The 20,097-nt window shown below is 44.2% G+C and overlaps 1 protein-coding gene across 3 annotated transcripts in view; it reads left to right on the top strand.

Moving 5' to 3' along the window:
- Gfra1 (GDNF family receptor alpha 1) overlaps positions 1 to 20,097 on the top strand; it is a 194,029-nt gene that overhangs the window by 3,147 nt on the left and 170,785 nt on the right. For all 3 annotated transcript variants that reach the window (XM_046450303.2, XM_046450301.2, XM_046450302.2), the window contains one exon: positions 331 to 414. In XM_046450303.2, coding sequence (XP_046306259.1) covers positions 331 to 414 — 84 coding nt within the window. The remainder of the gene's footprint in view (positions 1 to 330; positions 415 to 20,097) is intronic.

The raw sequence follows: 20,097 nt of genomic DNA, 5'->3' as shown, positions 1-20,097 counted from the left end.
TGGCTCCTAGAGGCAAGCAAAGCTTGTGACGTCACAGGCTATTTCCTCTCTGATTTTGTTCCTTTGCAAAGAGTGGGAGAGTTTTCTGGCAAGATCAGACTGAGTTGCTCTCCAATGTTTTCATGGCACTCTGGGGAGAACAAGGACAACAAAGGCAGAGGAATGAAAAGAAATAACCATAGCCAAATACATGCATTTGAAATCTTGGAAAGTTTTAGTATCTTTTTGTTACACAATCATAACATAATTAGAATTTAGATTCAGCAGTGAAACAGTGCTTGAAATATATCTGTTTTTCAGATCTGAGCCCAGTCTTTCTGTTGTTTTTAGGAAATGACCTGCTTGAAGATTCCCCGTATGAACCAGTTAACAGCAGATTGTCAGATATATTCCGGGTGGTCCCATTCATATCAGGTAAGCAGATTTATCCTTCCACTCTTGTGACTTTGCCTGTTTGAAATCCCTTGGCTTGCGTTCTCTTTGGCTCTCAAACAGTGTAGATAGTTGAATGGCACAGCGATTCTGGGAAATTAGAAATAGGATGATGATGATAATGAAGAGGCAGCATGCTTATTGATGATTGCATGACTTAGAAGTAATTCTAAATGAAGCAATGTGGTCTGGTGGTTTGGAAGTAGGTGGGGGGAGGTGACTTGGTTGAATTTTTTTCACATTAAAATATGATTGGCCAGCTCTTGGCAAAGGGAATGCCACTTCTGTCTGTAGGTGGCAATCATATTCTCTTGTTGCTGCATACCTTGTACAATGCCTCCCCGGAATGTGATCTATTCTAATGATGCCACTTTCTGTAGGAGATGCTGAAAATAATTTTAGAGTGTTGAAGAGTTTTGGGTGGACACATTTGCCTGCCTTTGATTTAAAAGACTAAGCTCTCCCATTTGTCAACAATTCTGTTTCTAATTTTTCCTGAGCAAGTGTGTACATTTCTAAGGGATTGTGCTCCTGCCCCAGTGGCCCTTTAAAATGTAATGTTACTTCCCATGGTTTGTTTTGTCTCTTTGCAGTTATCCCTTTGGTTTGGAATTGAATCTAGTTTTAGAATTAATTTTTTTAACAACATCTGCATACAGATAACTCACAAATATTAGACAAATCAGTGATTTCTCTTAATGACGTACAGATTCCAGACTGATGTTGTCTTTATTCATTTACAGTTAAGACATTTTATCCACTATATATAGTCACCACAAATTATGTGTTTCTTGGTAGTTAAACATAGTGGCTAATGTTGAGTTTGATCTTATGAGATGATGATGGTTGGTTATGGAGGGAGTGTTCTCGTATTTTAAAATGCTTTATTTTTCCTGCAGAAAAGCCACACAATCCAGGGAGTATGTAAATACTGATACTATGTGTGAGCGTATTCTATATTCATCCACTAAACCTTCATGGAGTACCTCTCATGTTCTACCTATTGTGGTTTTGGCAGTTATAATTCCTGCACTGGTCAATTTTAGAGGAAGCTAGCAACTGACATTTCTCAAGCCCTTATTATATGCCAGGAATTGTGTTGGTAACCTCCTGTCATTAACTTATTTAAGCATCATCCAGTGCTTCTCAGGTGTTTTCTCTTCCATTTTAGAGATGAAGAGATTGAGGCATAGTGAAGTTAGGTTACCAGCCTAGAATCACAAAGCTCCTGAATGGAAGAACCAGAATTTAAACCCAAATTTTGCTTGATTGCAAGCATTTTTAACACTTACCCCTTGCTATTGGAGTGTAGTCCTAGGCTCTGCAGCATTGATATCGCTTGGGTATTAATTGTTAGTGCAGAGTCTCAGGCTCCATCCCAGAGCCACGGAACCAGAATCTGTATCTTAATGAGATCCCTGGCCTGGGTCCTTCATAGTACATGAAGCTTGAGAATAATTTCTGCTGCATGTCCTTACTAATGTTCTCTGTCCTATTGGTCCAGATGGGACAGTGATTCAAGTGGAGGAGAAATGCACAGATAGGTGTATGTGACCATCTGGGCCATCATCTGTAGAAACTAGATGGATATGGCTGCTGGGCTACAAGACCTTCCTCATGCTACTGCCTGTGCTATAGAGTGTGACTTCCCTGTCTTTGTACTGTTGCCTGGAAGGATATGGACCTTCCCATGCACAGTGAGAAGAAAGAAAGTGGACAAGGAAGAAAGGTCATTTGGCCTTAATTTCAAAATTGCTCTGAACTATAGGGTCTGTCACTCATTTCTGTGTCACTCATTTCTCATTGATATAATGGAATAAATAATCTCTGGTTCTAACAGTCAGTGATTCTCAAGGAGGATGGAGGTCACTTCCAGAATCCCTCCCCTGTGCTCTGAAATGGCCTTTCCAATCCTTGTATTCATTTGTACACTTGAAGTGGCATGGTCATTCTCAGGTATCATTGATTGAATTTTCTTTTAAATGAATACTGGAAATTCTTCTGCATGGGCCGTTTTTCACTCATTTGTTTATTTGATCCTTTTCTCAGCCAGGGACTCTTTTCACAGTAAATATCCTGAGTTTGTGAGACCTGTCCTGCCAAGAATGTGGAAATCGAATAATGAATTCAGCAGGGCCCGGAAGGCCCTATCTAGAGCTTCATTCTGTGTCTCAAGAGCATTGAATTATGAACTTTGACCTCTTACAGTGACTGTTTTTCTTAAGTCGGTGTAGTAAAGCCAAATGGAACCTTGAGAGGTTTTAAGTCATTGAAGAATATATCGTGTCCAGTTTGGTCTTTTAGGATGGGGAAGAATGGAGACGCTAGATGATAAATATTGCTTTTCAGTTTTGAGTTTCTAGAACATCTATTCCAAAAATCTCTTTGAGGAAACCAGGACAACAGGGTCTTTACCTTTTATGGATGTGGTGGCCATCAGTTTCCGTATTTGGACTTCTCTGTCCAATGTGAAGAGTATGTTCACTCACATGTGTAAGTGTGGGCTGGGTCCTCCCATGAATAAGGCAAACTTGACATTGTTGTGCTTTCATGTTCTTTGGATTCCTCAAACCCATAACCATCCTTGCCATTTTTTTTTTTTTTTTTTTTTTTTTTTGCTAATCAGGTAGAAGGCCATGTTGGGATATGGTCAGTGGGAATAAGGAAGGGAACAAAAAGAAGGTAGTCTAAAAACTTTTTTCTGAAGTGTGAACTGTAGGGAAAAGAGCAGCTTAATCAGGTGAAAATTTTGGTAGGAGGTTGGCTTCCTCTTTTGGAAATTCCCTAGCTGGAGTGTTTCACTAAAGGACTGGAGGAGGTGTGCTTACCGCGCAGGTTGCGTGTGATTTTGCGGGATCTGGAAGATGAAGTGTACAAAGGAAAAAGTGATCCAGTGTAAGAGGATGTTGGAGTAGAGGAAGGAATGCTGGAAAGTCTCCCTGGAGCCAAGAGGGCAGAGCTGTGTGGGCGCTTGGAGGCTCAGGGGCCGGAAGCCTCAGTGTTGTGCTAAACATCTGCCTCTCTCAGCTACAGCTCTCTGCGCCTTAACCTCTGATCTGCTTTGCCTTTTCTTCTTACAAAAGTTCAAGCAACAGCAAGAAGTAAATAGTGATTTGAAAGCATGATGAACCGGTTGAAATTGTATTTTTTTGAAGGGAAGAACAAAGCAGCAAGACACTTTGAAAGTACAGTGGGCACCAAGAAAAGCCTAAGGGTGGAGGACCTGAGGGAGGATGTACGCCCCTCCTTGGCAGCAAGAGAAAAGGAAGGCTCGAGGTTTTAAAGTATTGATTGGGAGATTGGGTTTTGTAGAAAAATGTTAAGAGATACCAGAACTTCTGTGCATAAAATTAAAATTGCATATAGGAGTCACGTGGAGAGGTCATAGGGAAAAAAGCAGTGTTAAGATCAGGCATCCTATGTCTGATTTGGTGAAACACAAAGTCACAGTCTTCTGACTCTGTCATTACTTCCTTAGCAAGTCCTAGGAGTGGCTTAAATCTCAGAAGCATGAGGATCTTGAGATTGGTGACTGAGTTTTTGGAAATGGTTTGCTCCAGCTTAGATATGCCTAAGCTCTCTTGAGTCTTGCCCCTTTTTCTGAATGGTGTTATGAATAACTAGCCATGTTGAGCATTTCTGATTTAATGTATGCTACTATTAAAACACAGTTAAAAATTTTGCAGGTAGGATAAGAGCCTATGATGTCATCTTGCTGTTGAGACAGCAAAGCTTGAATTTAGCACGTATTGAGAGTGTGAGGGTCCTTCTCTTACCACACAGCCCTCTAAACAGCTCTCTAATTGTGTTGCTCCTGTATTTGAGAACCCCATTTATTCTCTGTTCTCACTCTGGCCTGTGGCACACTCCTTAGCAGGCCAGGGAGGCCCTGCACAGCCTGGCCTTGCTCTCCTTTTTCTTGAAGCCCCTTATCCCTGTTCACTTGAGGTCTCTGGGCCAAGCCTCTCCCCTGTATTCCACATGCACTCTCTTTCCAGTGCCTTTGCAGGCAACCTTGCCCTAGTTTGGAAGCTTCTTTTACTTCCTCAAGACATGATCCAATTCCACCTCTAAGGGCCTTGCTGGAATCCCCTCAGACAGGCACTTCTGCTGAGGACTCCCTCATGCTGCCTCGTGCTCTTGCTTTTAAGTCATATGGAGAGGACTTATTTACGTGTCTGTCTTTCCCACTGGGAAGTCAGGGATTGGCTTGCTGTCCTGGTGTCTGTCCAACACTAAGTATGTCCCTGGTCCAGAGCAGATATCTCATCAACCATTGATGGTTGATTGTTAGGGAGGTGCTCTTAGGGATGTAATCCAACCCTCTGCTTTTACAGACCCTCAGCTCAAAGAAGAGAAGCCATTTGGCCAGGGTCACACTGCTTGAGGGTAGCCTCAGGGACCTTTGCCAGGACACTGCCATACAGGAGGCCAGTGGCCTTTTTCTTCTGCCTACTTTTTGGACGAGCTTCATCCATTCCTGGGACCTCAGCTACCATTTACATGGATGACTCAGAGCTTCCCCTCCTACTTCAACCTCTCCCAACTCTAAACCACTATTTCCAGCCGAATCCTGGATGACACCATCTGGCAGCATCTCAGTTACCTCAAACTCAGCGTGTCCAAAACGGATCTTACTATCTCTCCCCCTTTTCTCCTTACACCCTCTCTTCCTGAGTCTCCTGAGTTATATAATGGTGCCATCATCTGCCTGGTGATCTACGATCTACGTAATAAACTGTGGGGTCATTTTCGTCCCTTGTGCTGGCCTCAATCCAGGCCCTCATGAGATTACCTGCTCTCTTTCCAAATGCTCCCCTCTCCATTCCCTAAAAATGTATTTATCTTGTCTCTCACTTGAACTTAGCATTGCCTTCTCCTTGACCTCCCATGGGTCTGTTTCCTTTCAGTCTCCCTAGCCCCTTACTGCCAAGTCTTATCTTAGTGCCTTGATGACTTGGTTCAGTCTTCCTTCACAGAGTTGTCCTGGTCAACCTGTGCTGCCCCAGCCTCCCCATCTCACAGACAGTGCAGGTGAACTGGCTACTGTTTGGCCAGTGCTCTGGGCAGCTTCCTGCTCCCACCCACTGGCGCTGGAGGAAGGATGTAATTTGTGAGCTTCCACCAATCCAGGTGACCCCCAGTTCTGCCTCTCCCATTGTCTTGGGTAGGTTATTTGAGCTCGCTGTGCCTCAGCTTCCTTTGGATGTAAAATGAAATAATGATACCATTCACTTTGTAGGTTTGTGTGTGTGTGTGTGTGAACTGATGATGCTTTATGTGAAATGCGTAGCCTGAAACATACTAGGTTCTTAATAAATCTCTGCCATTTTGAATGCTGTGCGAAAACCATGTTAGTGGTGGGCTCACGCCTGACTCCAGGGTATGTCTTTTTTCTGCAGACAGTATTTCCTGATCATTATATATCTTTTTTTTTTTTGCGGGGGAGGTACTGAGGATTGAACTCAGGGGCACTCAGCCACTGAGCCACATCCCCAGCCCTATTTTGTATTTTATTTAGAGACAGAGTCTCACTGAGTAGCTTAGTGCCTCACCATTGCTGAGGCTGGCTTTGAACTCAAGATCCTCCTGCCTCATCCTCCCGAGCCTCTGGGATTATGGGCATGCACCACCACGCCTGGCTTCTATATCTTAAAGAGAATAGCAATCTCAAGCCTTCAGGAAAACCGCTTGTAAACTCCTTGAGCAAGAAATGGAAAATTTATCCCTTATCTAAAAGCCCTAGAAGAAAGTCCTGCCTCTTAGTAACCCATCTTGAGCCTTACTTACCCTTTGTGGAAGGACTTCCCTATTCCTGCTTGGAGTCTCTCCTGCTCCTATGGGATGCTGTCCTTAGGCTCTTTAGTTGGAAGGTGAGTTTGTTGCAGCAGGTGATCACCTGGGGGCAGGAAATCTTCTTGTGCTTAAGGATTCTTGTGATCAGCCTTCTCTTCTCAGCTTCACTGATTCCCGTTCCTCCAACCCACCCCATAAATCTTCCTAGTGCTCCTTCTGGCAGAAGAATTCCTGCTCCTGAGAAGGGCATGCCCTCAACCCGGGAGAGACTTCCACCTCCAGAGGCTCTGCTGAGTACACTTACATTTCATTTTCACAGACCACTACTTTTGGATTTTATTCTCTCCCTGTCATGCCCCTCAGCAGTCCATTTTTATTGTGCACTGATATGAAATTACAAAAAGATAAAAAAAGGAAAATAAATTTCAATAGCCTAAAGAGAATCACTGTGAACCTGTGGATATAAGTCTTTTCAGATTTTCCCTATATATGTGAGTAAGTACATATGTGTGTATATATACACATAGGCAAACATACTTTTTATTTTATTTTTTTAATGAAAATGGGCTCCTGGTCTATACATACTCTCTTATTGTCTTCCTGGTGATCTGAGGAACCTGAGTTTTTCTATGTCACTGACTACTTCCAAAAGGCAGCATTTTATTATTTAGATTATGTGTCAAACTCAAAAACTTTGGTGAAGGAAGAAGTAGAACATTCTAGTGTTCTAACTACATATGGCAAAGGCCTAAATGTTCCATCGAAGGTTGTGAAGGTGGACACAGTCAAATATTTTGCATAGAGTTACTGTAGGTTCTGCTACCAGAAAAGGGAGCTAAAACATCAGTGAGTGACAGGTAATTGCAGAAACTAAAGATTGTTACAAGGTGCAAATAATTTATCACCAATACGTCTGTCCTCATTCTTCCTTCTTAGTCCTATGAAGTATTTCTTTTTACCACATCTTAATTTTTCTGCTGTTGGTGCTTATTCTTGCCAAAAGATGTCTTTTTTTTTTTGTTGTTGTTGTTCTTTGGGACACATACCAAATTCTCAAGAGAAGGCATCAAATTTGGCTTATTTGGTCCAAAGAGTTTGGGTCCAGGAATAAGAGCCCTGTGCTCTGTCTAGTTTAACCTCTAGCTAGCTGGTGACCTTGGGCTAGCATATGCCCTTACTAAGCATCGTCTGGTCCTTTTACAATGTGACAGCAGTAGACCAGGATGATCTTTAACAGATCTTCCCTCTTTCTTTAAGGGTCTGTATGTTGAATCTTTTGTTATCCTCTTTCTCTTTCCAGCATTTTCTTCATGCCAAAGAAACTTGTGATCCTGGCATATATGTCTTCCATATTAATAACATTTATAAAGGACAATTTTTACTCAGTGTATACTTTACTTTGAACTCAGATGTATTTAAGACATCTTATTTCAATATGTGGAAGAAGATAAAGTAAAAAAAAAATCAGAAAATAGGAGAAATAGGGAAAATGAGAGTAGGAAAGAGAAAATGAATCCAGAAGTGAGTTCAGTAGAAAAAACAGATGCCGTAAGATTGTTTAAATAAATTAAATTATCGGAAGTGCCGCGTTTGTTTTACAGGGATAAATAAAAGCATCTGATTGTAGATGCAGTAGGACTTTTGGAGGTCACTCTAGTCCAATCCCCTTATTTTACTGATAAGAAAACTGAGAGTTCCATAAATTTGTGGGACGGTGGAACATAAATTGTCTGGAACACTGATGACAGTGAAATTAGGTGTGTGTGCCTTTTTAAATTGATATTGGGAACTCTCCACACCCTGGCATCGCCCAACCCACTTTTGGTTGTCCTTCACCTGCTCAGATCTGGGCACCCTTCAGAAGACCACCCTTGTCCCTCCCACAGTCAGCAAGGGGAGAGCCCCAGCCGTGGGTTTCAATGAAGGGGGTCGTCGCCCATTGTTTGGGAACAAGGATTAATTAATAGGTCTCTGGCAGAAGGAACCAGTGGCCGAACATTCATTTTCGTATCTTTTGTCCCCCTTCAGAGTTATCTGCAAGGAAGAATGAGAAATCATTTGTTGCCATAAGTCCTCCCAGCCCCCAGATTTAAGAGGGAAAAAAAATGAATCTTTCATCTGGAATTTTCTGTTCAAGAAGTTAACCACTTCCCGTAATTTAGAGACTCGACTAGCTGGGTCAGTGATGAAAACGAATGGGTAATTTGCATAAGGGGCTAATTTATTATGTCCCCTGGGCATTTCTTTCATCTCTCTTTCCTTTCTAATTAATGTTCTAAGAGGGTCTATCACCATATCAGAAATTAGGGGTGAAAGCAGCCATTGTTAACCTTTATTATTATGGTTTTTTATCTTCTGTGATCTTTTAACCATTTCTCTTCATATTCAGGATTTACGCAGATAAGGCTGCAGAGGGTTCGGAGAGAAGATTTTAGGGGTGTGCTCTTTCATGATCCATCCTCAAATAGTCAGTGGTTGTAAAAATCAGAATAACTCAGGACACTTTCCAGCGCAGAGGGATTTGCAAAACATACAGAAGGATGTGGCCCTGGTGGCGGAATTATTGCTAAATATGAGCCCTTGAAGACATCCATATGAAACGTGTGTACACACGCAGAGGTTTGGATGTGTTTGTGCTTCTGTTCACAGGGGTGTACATTTATACTATGCATAAGTGCAGATGGCTATATTATTCAGCATCTTGCCTCCAAGAGACCTTCTTTGACATGTATTTCAGTTGGTCCTGCCTGTGACAAGGGCAGCTGTGCACGGGCCTGTGCGACGCAGCTGAGGAAAGGCAAGAACAAGCAATTTCTTCGAAAATCAATTGCAATTTACTCCTACTAAATTGGCCTAAGGTCCACCCCGTCCACGCATTAGCATATGACAGACTTTTAATCATTTGGCCAAATGGCCTATTTTTGGTCAAACCACAGTTCCCTGTGGGACTCTGTCCATCCCAGAGCTGTGTGTTATCCAATTCTGCAGTATCTTTAAATGAGAGGTGCATGAGAGGAGAGGAGTTCCTGTGGGAACTGTGTCCTGATAAAAGATAAGTATTGTGCTTTATGATTTTTGAGGAAGAAACCTGGGCTCAGAGAAGTTGAACAACTTTCTCAGGGCCCAACAGCCAATACCTGGAAGAGCTCAGATTCACACCTTGTTCCCCCAAGCTCCAAATACTGTGCTCTTTCTGCTGTTACCTGATGACATTTTAAGCACAGACATCTCCTCCTTAGTCTCCTACCTTAAAACACTGTTTGACAAAGCACCTTTAAAAATTGAAATATACGCCAATACCTATTATCTTAATATTTAGCACTGAATTCTGATGGATTCTTAATTGACAAGCAAAATCCAGAACATGCATGCTATTAAAACCATTCCTGCGGAACTGCAGAAATATTAACCAAAGAAGCAATTTCTGGATTCTATCTTTTTTCATTTCAGTGCGAGGCGAAAGGCTTCTAAAGTAGAGCAGAATGCCTAGGGCCATTTTTTGTCATGTTGTCATATAAATAGCATTACACAGCGGTAAAGAAAGGAATACATAGTTGAGTCCCACTTTAAGGTGACCTGATATGCTGTTCATTTGTCTTCTTCCATGCTGGTACTATTTTCCTTTACGTCCCTGTGAATCGCCCAAGGAGCGGCATGCCAACTGTTATTTCTGTTGCCCTTTGCACATTATCATTTTGTGTATACTTAATAATGTATGAAAATAAGTATCAGTTGCATTCGTGTAGGAATAGGCTGACAGGTTTCTTCAGGCTCATGTTTAGGAAATGTTTCATTGATCCTGTTCCTGGGAATTTCAAATAAACTCTTGATGAAACAGATACCAGGAGATCACTAAATTCTGGGGAGTCCTCAGTGGAACCACTGTTTTTTCCTGAGCTGAGGAAAGTCAAGTGGCATCCGAATGGGAAAAGGGGTGACCATGCAGAGACTCTGAATATACCCCCAATTGGAGATGATAACTGTCCCCAAGGTAATTCATGAGAAATAAAAACAATTACAGCAGCTCTGAGAGGGGATGCCATAGGTGTTCAACATGTACTAATTGGTTTAATCCTTGAGCAGAAGTAAGCATTCTTAGCCTCATTTGGTGGATAAGGAAACAGGCCCAAATAAGAAGCTCATCTGAGGATCCACTCCTAAGGAACAGCCAGTCAGCGATCTTATGCAGGAAGCCTGGCTCCAGATCGCATGCTGGGGTACCCAATCACCTACACAGAGCAGGAGAAAACCCTGGGACAGTAAAGTGCGCAGACTGCAAGAGGCATTTAGTGGACAATATTTACTGAATAATATGTATGTTTGTACTGTATTTGTTACATATGTAATACTCATATGCATATGTTACATATAAAATACAGATTACATACATTTAGAATGAAGGATTGTTACATTTCTGTGATCTCAGTTTTCAGCTTTTCAGTCTGTTAGAATTCTCTTCTCACCAAATCCATTCATCAGATACTTGAGAACTTACTATGAGCCTAGTTGTTGGCCTCAGTGACTCAGAGGTAAATAGGACTCTTTCATTGCCTGCTAAGAATTCTTTTCTTTGTTTCATGGATAGATATAAACAAAATAAGTTAGGACGAATGAATAGAACTCTGTACAGCTCATACATAGCCCTGAGGAGGGATCAGCTGACTACATGTTAGTTGTGGGTTGCAGAAGGCTTGCTGAAGGGGACTTTGGAGCTGGGTTTTGTGGAATGGGGGAGAGTTTGGTAAATAGAGATGGTTAGGGAGAGTGTTCTAGCAGGGCAACAGCACGGGCAAGGCAGAAGTGGGGTGCTAACAGTGGGCCATCTGCTGTGGTGGAGCCTTCGGTGTGAGGAGTGGTGGGACAAGAGCTGGGCAGACAGGCAGATTTGCCAGGTTCAGGGGTTTGGCCTTTGTCTGAGTGAAACTGGGGAAGGCTGTTGGCTCATTTACCTCAGCGCTGCTGGGATTTTTAAATAGAATCTTAAAAAAATGCCAATTTTGTAGCTCAAGACGATAGGTTAGCAGAATTCCAGAGGTTTAACTTAATATAGTTTTATGTCAGACAAGCACACACAGGGGCTCTGGATGCTTCTAGACTAGAGAATGACATAGGCCTGCCATGGGTGAGTAACACCTCATCATAGAAGCACCTTCTGGGGAAGTGAAAAATGAGGTCAGGAACACTGCATTAGCTTCAGCCCCTGCTGGAGACATGGAAAGAAAAAGGTCAAACTTCTTTCTCCCACAAGTTCCTTCTCTTGGGGGTAAGAGGTGCATAAGGCTCCAAGCGAAAGGCAAGTGCACATAGCCAGCCATTGAGGAGCCAGGGGCAGGCAGAGGAGCAGGAGTCAGTGAGGCTGCCTGGGCCTCCCTGGTGGTCCTGGGATGGCGAGTGGGGCCATAGGTAGAGCAGATGATGCAGCAGGCAGATGATGCAGGCAGGAATGAACACAGCACATGGAGGAGCTTGGAGCCAGACCACCAAGTACCTTGGGTGATGGGCGGGTCTCTGACTGTTGTTCAGTGGGACCCCACAGAAGTTGAAGGATGTGGCTGGTGAAAAGAGGCTTCCTGCCAGGTGTAGTACCCTCCTGAAATCCCAGCTGCTTGGGAGGCTGAGGAAGGAGGATCACAAATTCTAGGCCGATCTGGGCAATTTATTGAGGCCCTGTCTTAAAATTAAAAAAAAAAAAAAAAACAACAAGAGTTGGGATGTAGCTCAGTGGTAGAGTACTTGTATAGTTGCCTAGTATGTGTGAGGCCCTAGGTTTAATCCCCAGTACCACAAAAATAAATAAAAAAGAAAGAAAGAAAAGAGGCTTCCCCTGGTGGGCCCTGGAAGTGTGGATAATCTGGATCCTTGAGGACAATGGCTTCCCACCTGCCTCTCTTTGGTATCCCAGTTACACTCCATACTGCCCTCTGTTCTGGGTGGGCTTCTGCTTTCTCACTTGGGGACCAGGGCTTAGGCATGGACTTTGGTTCCCCAGTCCAGCACTGTCTTCCTTCTTGGGAGGGATGGCACTGGCTGGCCTCTCTGAGGACCTCTGGCACTCTGATGAGTGGTATCTGTTTGGAGGACTCCATGTATGGACTTTTTAAAAATTTATTTTCTGTTTACCATTTTCTTCATCTGGCTCCAGAGTCTTCTGCCTCACTTGGCTGGTTTGTGCACCAAATTCTCAACTTGATTCAGAACATTTTGCAAGTGTTTGAATGAAAACTCAAAGATTCCCGATGCAGGGAGTTGTCTTAATTGAAAGTGATGCCTGCTAACCGCAGGGCACACCCAGTGAAGGCAGGAGGAGGAGGGCGGGCTGTAGGGACTGCAGCCAGCATTATTGCAGCGCACAGGGCTGGCTCCTAGGAAGCTCCTGAACCCTCTGTGTGTCCTAACTTGAGCTCAGGGTGTGTTTATGACATTGCTTTGGTGACCCACTGAGGATTGCTAGTGCTCCCTGGGAGAAAAGCACTTAGAGCCTGGCAGCAATTTCCAGTATGAAAAGCCACCAGGAGGACCATCTGCAGGCAGCCCAGAGACTGGGGTGGGGATGGGGAAACATCGGGAGGGCAGTGAGGGTCTGCTGATCCTGGGAAATTATGTAGTGCCTAGTAGTAGTGGTAGAGAAAAGAAGTCTTGGAGTTAAGCATGCCCAGGTTTGAATTCTGCGTTCCAGCATTCACTGGCTGAAGGAACCCAAGTAAATAGTTGCTTAGAACGTTCTAGTTCTTCTTTTTTGTAAATGGGATAGAAAATAGCATCCAGTTGGTAGGGTCATTGGAGGATTCGGCTGTTTAGGCACTGCTGTATTGCTCCGGAAATGGGAGGGGAGTGCCCTCCGTGTGTTCCTTTTATGTACTTTTTAACTCCCTTCCTCCTCCAACCCCTCCGTTTATTAACATGAATGAGGATAGTAATTTTTTTTTTTTGCGTAGATTTACTTCTCTTTTGCTCTAAGAAGGAAAGAAAGAAAGGAAGGGAAAAATAAATAAGATAAAGAGAGGGAGAGAAACAGCAGGAGCTATACCTGAAGTAACAATCACCAATTCATTTCGATTTCAAACATTAATTATCTGCTCTCAGAATAGTAGTAGCTCAATTCTTGGAGAATTTTCTACATGCCAAGGCACTGTGTTAGTGACTGGGGAGACCCTGGTGATCTAGAAAGAAAAATACAGTGCCGTAGAGAGAGGAGGGAAGCAGAGAGGAAAAGAACTGGAATGCAGGACAGAAAGTTCTGGAAGGAGGTGTGAGGATGTGGTCACTGGATTTTAGGTGAGCCAACACACACGAGTAGGAGAGGAAAGGGTGTTCACCCAGCACAGAAAACTAATATGTGAGCCCTGTGTTGAGCAGATGTGAGCGTGGTGAAAACCTAGTGTTTTCTTTCCCTGATTATTCTCAAGAATGTTTAAAAAATGTAATGTTTGCAAACAAAGTAGAAACAGTCGAAGCATTGTTTTCTATTAGCAGTATAAGGTTCACTGGCTCTGGGTAGTTTTTCATTCTTGTCTTCCAAATTGTAATTTTAAAAGATGAGGCATTTCATATTCAAGAGTTTCCTTTGTCTGAAATAAATTATTCATTTCTACCCAGTTTCAGAAACAATGAACATAATACTTAATGCATCACAATTAAGCGGGTGTAGCTTCCTATAAAATTATGTTCCGTGCATTTTGGTGGCAGACAGAGCAGTGTATCCTATATCTTCTCGACGTTTGTTGCTCAGAAGCAAAACATAAAGAGGCAGAGATGCAGAAGTGTATTTTCTTTCTCTCCTGGTGGAAGAGGGGTAACTTTAGACCCTATAGCCCTGTTTTTGACATTCTGCAGCTGTTGGTGGCTATGTCACTCTGCAGAGAAAGTGAACTTGCTGGGACTATATTGTGCACGGGGTCAGGAGAGGGTCAGCATTCTTGAGCACTGCCCATTTATCTCAGTCCCCTTTGTCTGGGTTTGAGTTCCCTCTAGAATCCTCTCTTAGAAGGGCATTGCTTGGATAGCACTTCCTTTTGGGTTTGGTGGCAGCTGCTCCTTGGATGCTGGCTGGTTGGCCATGTGGAGACGTTTTCTAAGGATCTGAAATACCCCTCCTGTGACAAGTTCCTCCTTAGAAAGTTAGGCATCACCAGCAAGGATCCAGATTTCCATGGAAATCTTCAGGCTTGAAAGTTTAGCTGTAGTGGTTCCCCAGGAACATTTTTGGGATGCCTCCCACTCAAGTCCTGGCCCTGAGGTCAGAGTCAGAGCTGGCTGTGGTTGCCAAAGAGCAACCACAAAGAAGATTTAATTGTGAAATGTCTGCTGGGTGCCCATAAATAGGGTATGAGATGCTTTCATAGGCTGCTTCATTGAATCCACACAAAAGCCCTGAATGTTAGGCTGGAGGGGGCCCATTAATTACACTTTGCATAAAAGGAAACCCAAACTCAGAGTAGTCCAGTGACCTGCTTAAGGCCCCAGGGCTAGTTGGTGGCAGATCCTGAATTGTAGCCAAGTTTGTCCAGCTCTAAGGGCTTAGCTCCCCACAAGCCATCCCACTGGCTGCCTTTTTGATTATTTGGTTAAGAACAAAAGCAGCTAAAGACAAGGTGGATTCTCAGCTACTTCTGGTCTGAATGGAAATGTATTTGAATGGGAAAATAATTCTATCTCTCATTTTAGAAAGGCTTAGGAAGAATGTCCTGGATGTAGTCAGAAGTTGTCCTGAATGCTTCCCTGTCCTTGGCCCTGGTTTAGTGGCCAGGGCCTGTTCTGGCTGCTGTATTGACAGCAGTGCCCTCCAACTACCTCAGAGATCCTGGGTCCTTGCTTCCACCTAGGAACTGATGACCTGCAACTCTGGTTTCTGTGGAGTCTAGCTTCTGTGGAGTCTGCTTCGACCAGTATTTCCTAAATTCAGAGGACCCCAGGAATTAATGGATGTATTTCCCAAAGTCTCTGAATTCTTAACTTTGAGGAACCCTCCTTTGCAATATGTCCAGCCAGCAGCCTGCTGGAGAGTTCCACCAAGATATTCTGTCCGTGACTCAAATGTGTTCCAAATTGAACTGACCCCCTCTCTTAAGGCCGGGTCATGAGGAAGAGGTGTATTGTAATTTTAGGGAGATATTTTTATATATGGGGAAGAGCAATGCTGGAATGAAAAGAATGTGAGCTTGGAGCCACACCCGTGTTTGTTTTAACTTCATTATTTCATAATGTAGGAAAATTATTTAGTTGCTCATAAATTGTAAAAGGTGGATTACACCTACTGGGCAGAGTCACTGTGAGGATTATGTCTGTCGTGAGACTTTGTGTTGAGGTGTATCACACCATGTGGAGGGGCCTCACAATGATAGAAATTCTTACTAAAAGTCAAGAACTTGCTCATCAGCCTCAAGATGTCTCTCGGCACCCAGGGAGGGCCGAGGTCTGTGGACTTCTTCTTGCAGCTTTCTAGGGTGGGTGCAGTTGTTACACTTCTTGGCTGCATCCGGAAGCCCCTCTGCCTTTGACTTGATATCCTCAGATTGCCTGGTTTGCCTGAAAAACAAAGTGATCCGCCATGCAGTAGGCCCCAGCTGTGTACCTCACTTGTTATAATCTGCAGCCCTGCTTCTTGGTTACTGACTTTTCCCAGATTTTCTGGCAGCCTGGCAGAGCTGATAAGGTGTCACCCCCACACCCTCGCCCTTCATTAAGAGAAGTGAGTCCACGCAGTTAGAAATAGCCTTTCAGAAAGGCTCTTACGCAGATCAGGCCTGCTGCTCAAACTGTGGTGAGCCTCGTAGAAGGAAGGAGGCAAGTGCTTGTGGGCTCATAGCCTGAATTAAATGGAGACATTTCCTATTAAGAGCCGAACCAAACAGCTTCTTGGAAAAGTACTCGGAGGTGGGTCTTAAATGACCTACAAATATTTACCCTAGATGTAAAACACTCACAAAGTTAAATCTTTAGAAAATCCTAAAATAGAAAAATTTACACTCAGGGTATTATATTTCATAATTGAAAACAGCAACAGCAGCAACAAAAACCCCACATGGCCTACTTGCTGTCCACATCCCCCGGGGAGCCTGTTAAAACATGGCAGTCACAACAAAGTGCTGCCTGTTCCTGCACCTTCCCCCTCAGGCAGGCTCACTTCTTTATCCTCCTTCTTTTCTCACACTTGCACCTTCCCCAAATGACTTCAGTGCTTGCTCTGTAAGCCCTGACTCTGCCAGGCACCTCCTTACCTGCCACTCTTCAGGAATCTCTCCCTGACTGGTGCAGGTTGCTGGTGTCTGCAGCTGTGGCCTCCTAGTAGCTCCCAGGAGTGAAGGAGCGCTATTGACCAAAGCATCTCAACTCCTAGAGGGCTGGCGTTGGACTTGAGAAATTCTTTGTGTGTGTGTGAGACTCATAAGTTAGTCTCTGAAGGTCCCATTAAGTAAGTTACTCTCTTGCTAGACCCTCCTGTTCTTCTCTGGCAGAGCAAGTGTTTGGGCCATTTCAGGGGTTCTCACCTGGCAACATCATGCACTTTCTGCAGTCATTTGTCCCATGGGGAAGGTTTGTGATGTCTCCATGCATCTCACACATATACCGTGTGCTGTCTTGGTTGAAAATTTTTGTGCTATATGATGATGACCTTGGGAAGTTTCTGGTTCTGGCGTGCTGTGTTCTCTTTGTTGCTTGGTGAAGGGTCTTTGGATGACTTCTGCCTTCAGCAATAGATGTGTCTACCAGGTCAACTTTTTGTGATCTGGACATTTTGCTAGGTCCAGGGAGATGGGCATTGATGAGCTCCATAATGTCCCTAAAGTTCATCGTCTGGTTAGGAAGATGGAATGAGTTACAACAAGTGGTTTTTGGTGCTCTGAAGAAGGAACAGAGCAGTATGATAGCAAACAGGGGGATAAGGGAACTCTGTTATACCAGGGTGTCAATATGGGCCTCTCTGAGTAGAGGACTTTGAACTGACACTTGAATAACAAGGGAAAATGGCCATTCTGAGCATTAGTCAAAAAAAAAAAAAAAAACCTGTGGGCAAAGCTTAAAGGTCCCCAAGGTGAAGCAGGGGTCAGTGTGGTCTGTGTGTGCCAGGGATGACATCCTTCTGCCATCCTGAACAGAAGAGGGCCAGTGAAGGGGGCAGGCCACTGCCAGGGTTTAGGAGAGAGCTATGGACCAGGGTTGTGGAGTAGTAGGAGGTTTCAGGGTCATGACACCTGCTTTTGGGCCAGGGGCTTAGCGTACTCAAGAAAGCATCTGTAGTTGCATTTCACCACTAGAGTCTTGAGATACAAGCAAAACCTCAGTCTGAACTGGAGACAGGTGATTGAGTGTGACTCAGAGCCACCCTCTTTGCCTGCTGCACTCCAGGTGTGTGCTTTGAATGTAGTTTTAAACCATCGTTCTCTTTTAGTGCTGGGTTCATATTTCCTATGGATTTGTCTCATTAAAAAAAAAAGATAACTCAAAGGAAGATAATGATGTGATGTGGATGTTGAAGAGTCTGCTGTGGTGGCCAGCTCCGGGTCCTGACTTGATGGATGGAAGATGAAATTAAAGACCGGAATGATTAAGGGATGCTTGCAGGGGGACAAACTGGTCCTGCAGCGGGGCTCCTGCACATGTGCCTTGTCCCTAGCCCATCGTGTAATTATGTCCCAGTAAGAGACCTCCAATGACATTGTCGCTCAGGAGATGAGGATTCTGTTGCTGGAGGCATCTGCTTTCTCAGACAGCTCTTACGTCTGCCCACTCCTCTGGCCTCATCTTGTCTCTTTTCCTCTTGCCTCTCAAATTCATCAAGCTTGTGCTGCCTCAAAGCCTTTGTTCTTGCTTCCCCCCCCCCCCTTATCTAGAATATTCTTCTCTGGGATCTTCATTTGGCTGACTTCCTGTCACTTTTAACTCACAGGTCTTCCATAATCACCTGGCTGAATATCTTCCTCTCCTTGTTCACTCTTTACTGCATTTCCCAGTTTCATGACCTCTTTAGAACCAACTGCTGACCCAAATTCTTTTGTTGATTCATTGTCTGTTTCCCTTACTCGAATGTTAAATTGCATCAGAGCAAGGACCTTATCTGGCTTGTTGACTTCTATGTCCCTAATCCAAGAAAGCCACATAGAAGTCACTCAGGAGATATTGGAATAAATAAATGAATGAATGTTATGCAGTGAATAGGGACCAGGAAGGTCACTAAGTACCCATTTGGTGCCCAGTACCTTGGGTGCACCAGGAATGCTGTTAGGTAGCTTGTATTTGACCAAGAGGAGTGTTCATTAGGTGGCTTAACCTCACACAGGTTTGCATGATAGAGAACTTTTCTTTTTTCTTTTTTGAAATGGGATCTCATGCTCACTGCATTGCCTAGACTGGCCTTGAACTGGTGATCCTCCTGTCTTTGCCTTCTAAGCCACTGGGGCTACAGGTGTGCACCACTGTGCCTGGCTGAGAACTCATTGTACTTTGAATTTCTAAGAAGTCAACAGGCGGGACAGCTTTCTGGCAAATACTAGCACCAAGAACTTGATCTCTTGACCTCTAGCTCTTGGGTCTGCCCTTTGTGTTGGAGGTATCATCTTTAGAATCAACATGTTGTGACATCTCTCAGAGAGACACAAATATGTAGTGTTCCACATATGAAGAGTGCTCCCAAGAAGAGGTGTGTGCTGCCAGGGGAGCTTCTAACAGGGATCAGACTTGCCCAGGGGTGGGAAGAATGTTTCAGGGAAAAAAAGGCAGAGGGTACCTGCCAGGGAGCAGGGGAGAAAGGCCAATGGGAGATGAGACTGGAGAAGTCATCTGGGCTGGGGACAGTCAGTGGGAGGAAGCGGGGCTAGAGGCAGCCCTGGAGCAGGCCTGCAGATGCAGCCTGGCACCTAAGCCCCGGAATGCACCATGGCGGGAACTGTGCGGTCTGTGTGGTTTTCTCAGCCATTGTCGTCATTGTCACATTTGAGGGAAGGACCGATTTCACCATCTGGAAAAGCACAAGTGCTGGCATATGAGGGATTTAATCCAATTGCTTTTAGCAGAGAAGCCCATTCTCTTAGCCTCGCCCCTTAAACTTCAGGCTTAGTTTCCTCAGCTGTGGTTATTTCCATATCTGCCCAGGGACTGTCTAGACCTGTGGACAGGCTGGCAGATAACCCAGGGCAAAATGCTTGGCACACACCAAGTTTGAGAACAAGTCCCTTTCAGTTGTTTTGATTTTCCTTCAGCTATGGGAGGGGAATAGATTCAAGACAAGTTAAAACAATGATTTGCAGTGCTTTGGGACCCCAAGGGGCAGAAGAACTTTTTTGGATAAACTCCTGAAGGTGAGATGTGAATTGCTGCAGCTGTCTACCTGTGGGAGGTTTGTGGTCATCTGAAGGTTGAGGTTGGCCACCTCTCTTCCCCAGGGCATCCTCTTTGTGTCCCCTTGTTATGATTTTGATGTGGTAATTTCCAAAAACTCACATGTGAGACAATGCAAGGTTTGGAGGAGAAATGATTGGGCTGCAGTCTTAATCCAATCAGTGAATTGATCCCTGATGGGATTAACCCAGTGGTGGCTGGAGTCAGGTGGGATGTGGCTGGAGGAAGTGGTTCATTGGGGGTGTGGTTACAGGGTACATATTTTGTATCTGGAGAGTGGAGTCTCTCTCTGCTTTCCGATCATCATGTGAGCTGGTTCCCTCTGCCACACTTTTCCATCATGATGTCTTGCCTTACCCTGATCTCGGAGGAGTGGAACCAGCCACTTATGTTCTGAGACCTCTGAAACTGTGAGCTCTGTATAAACCCTTCCTCCTCTACCATTGATCTAGTCGGGTCTTTCAGTTGCTGCAGTGAAAAAGCTGACTAAAACACCCCTAAAGGTCCAGGGGAAGGGGTGGTGGCCTTCCACTA

The sequence above is a fragment of the Marmota monax genome, unplaced genomic scaffold (assembly GCF_021218885.2).
Source record: "Marmota monax isolate L192 unplaced genomic scaffold, Marmota_monax_Labrador192_F-V1.1 WCK01_AAM20220418_F8-fsc00004, whole genome shotgun sequence".
Lineage (NCBI taxonomy): Eukaryota > Metazoa > Chordata > Mammalia > Rodentia > Sciuridae > Marmota > Marmota monax.
This window is presented reverse-complemented; position numbering and strand designations above follow the sequence as displayed.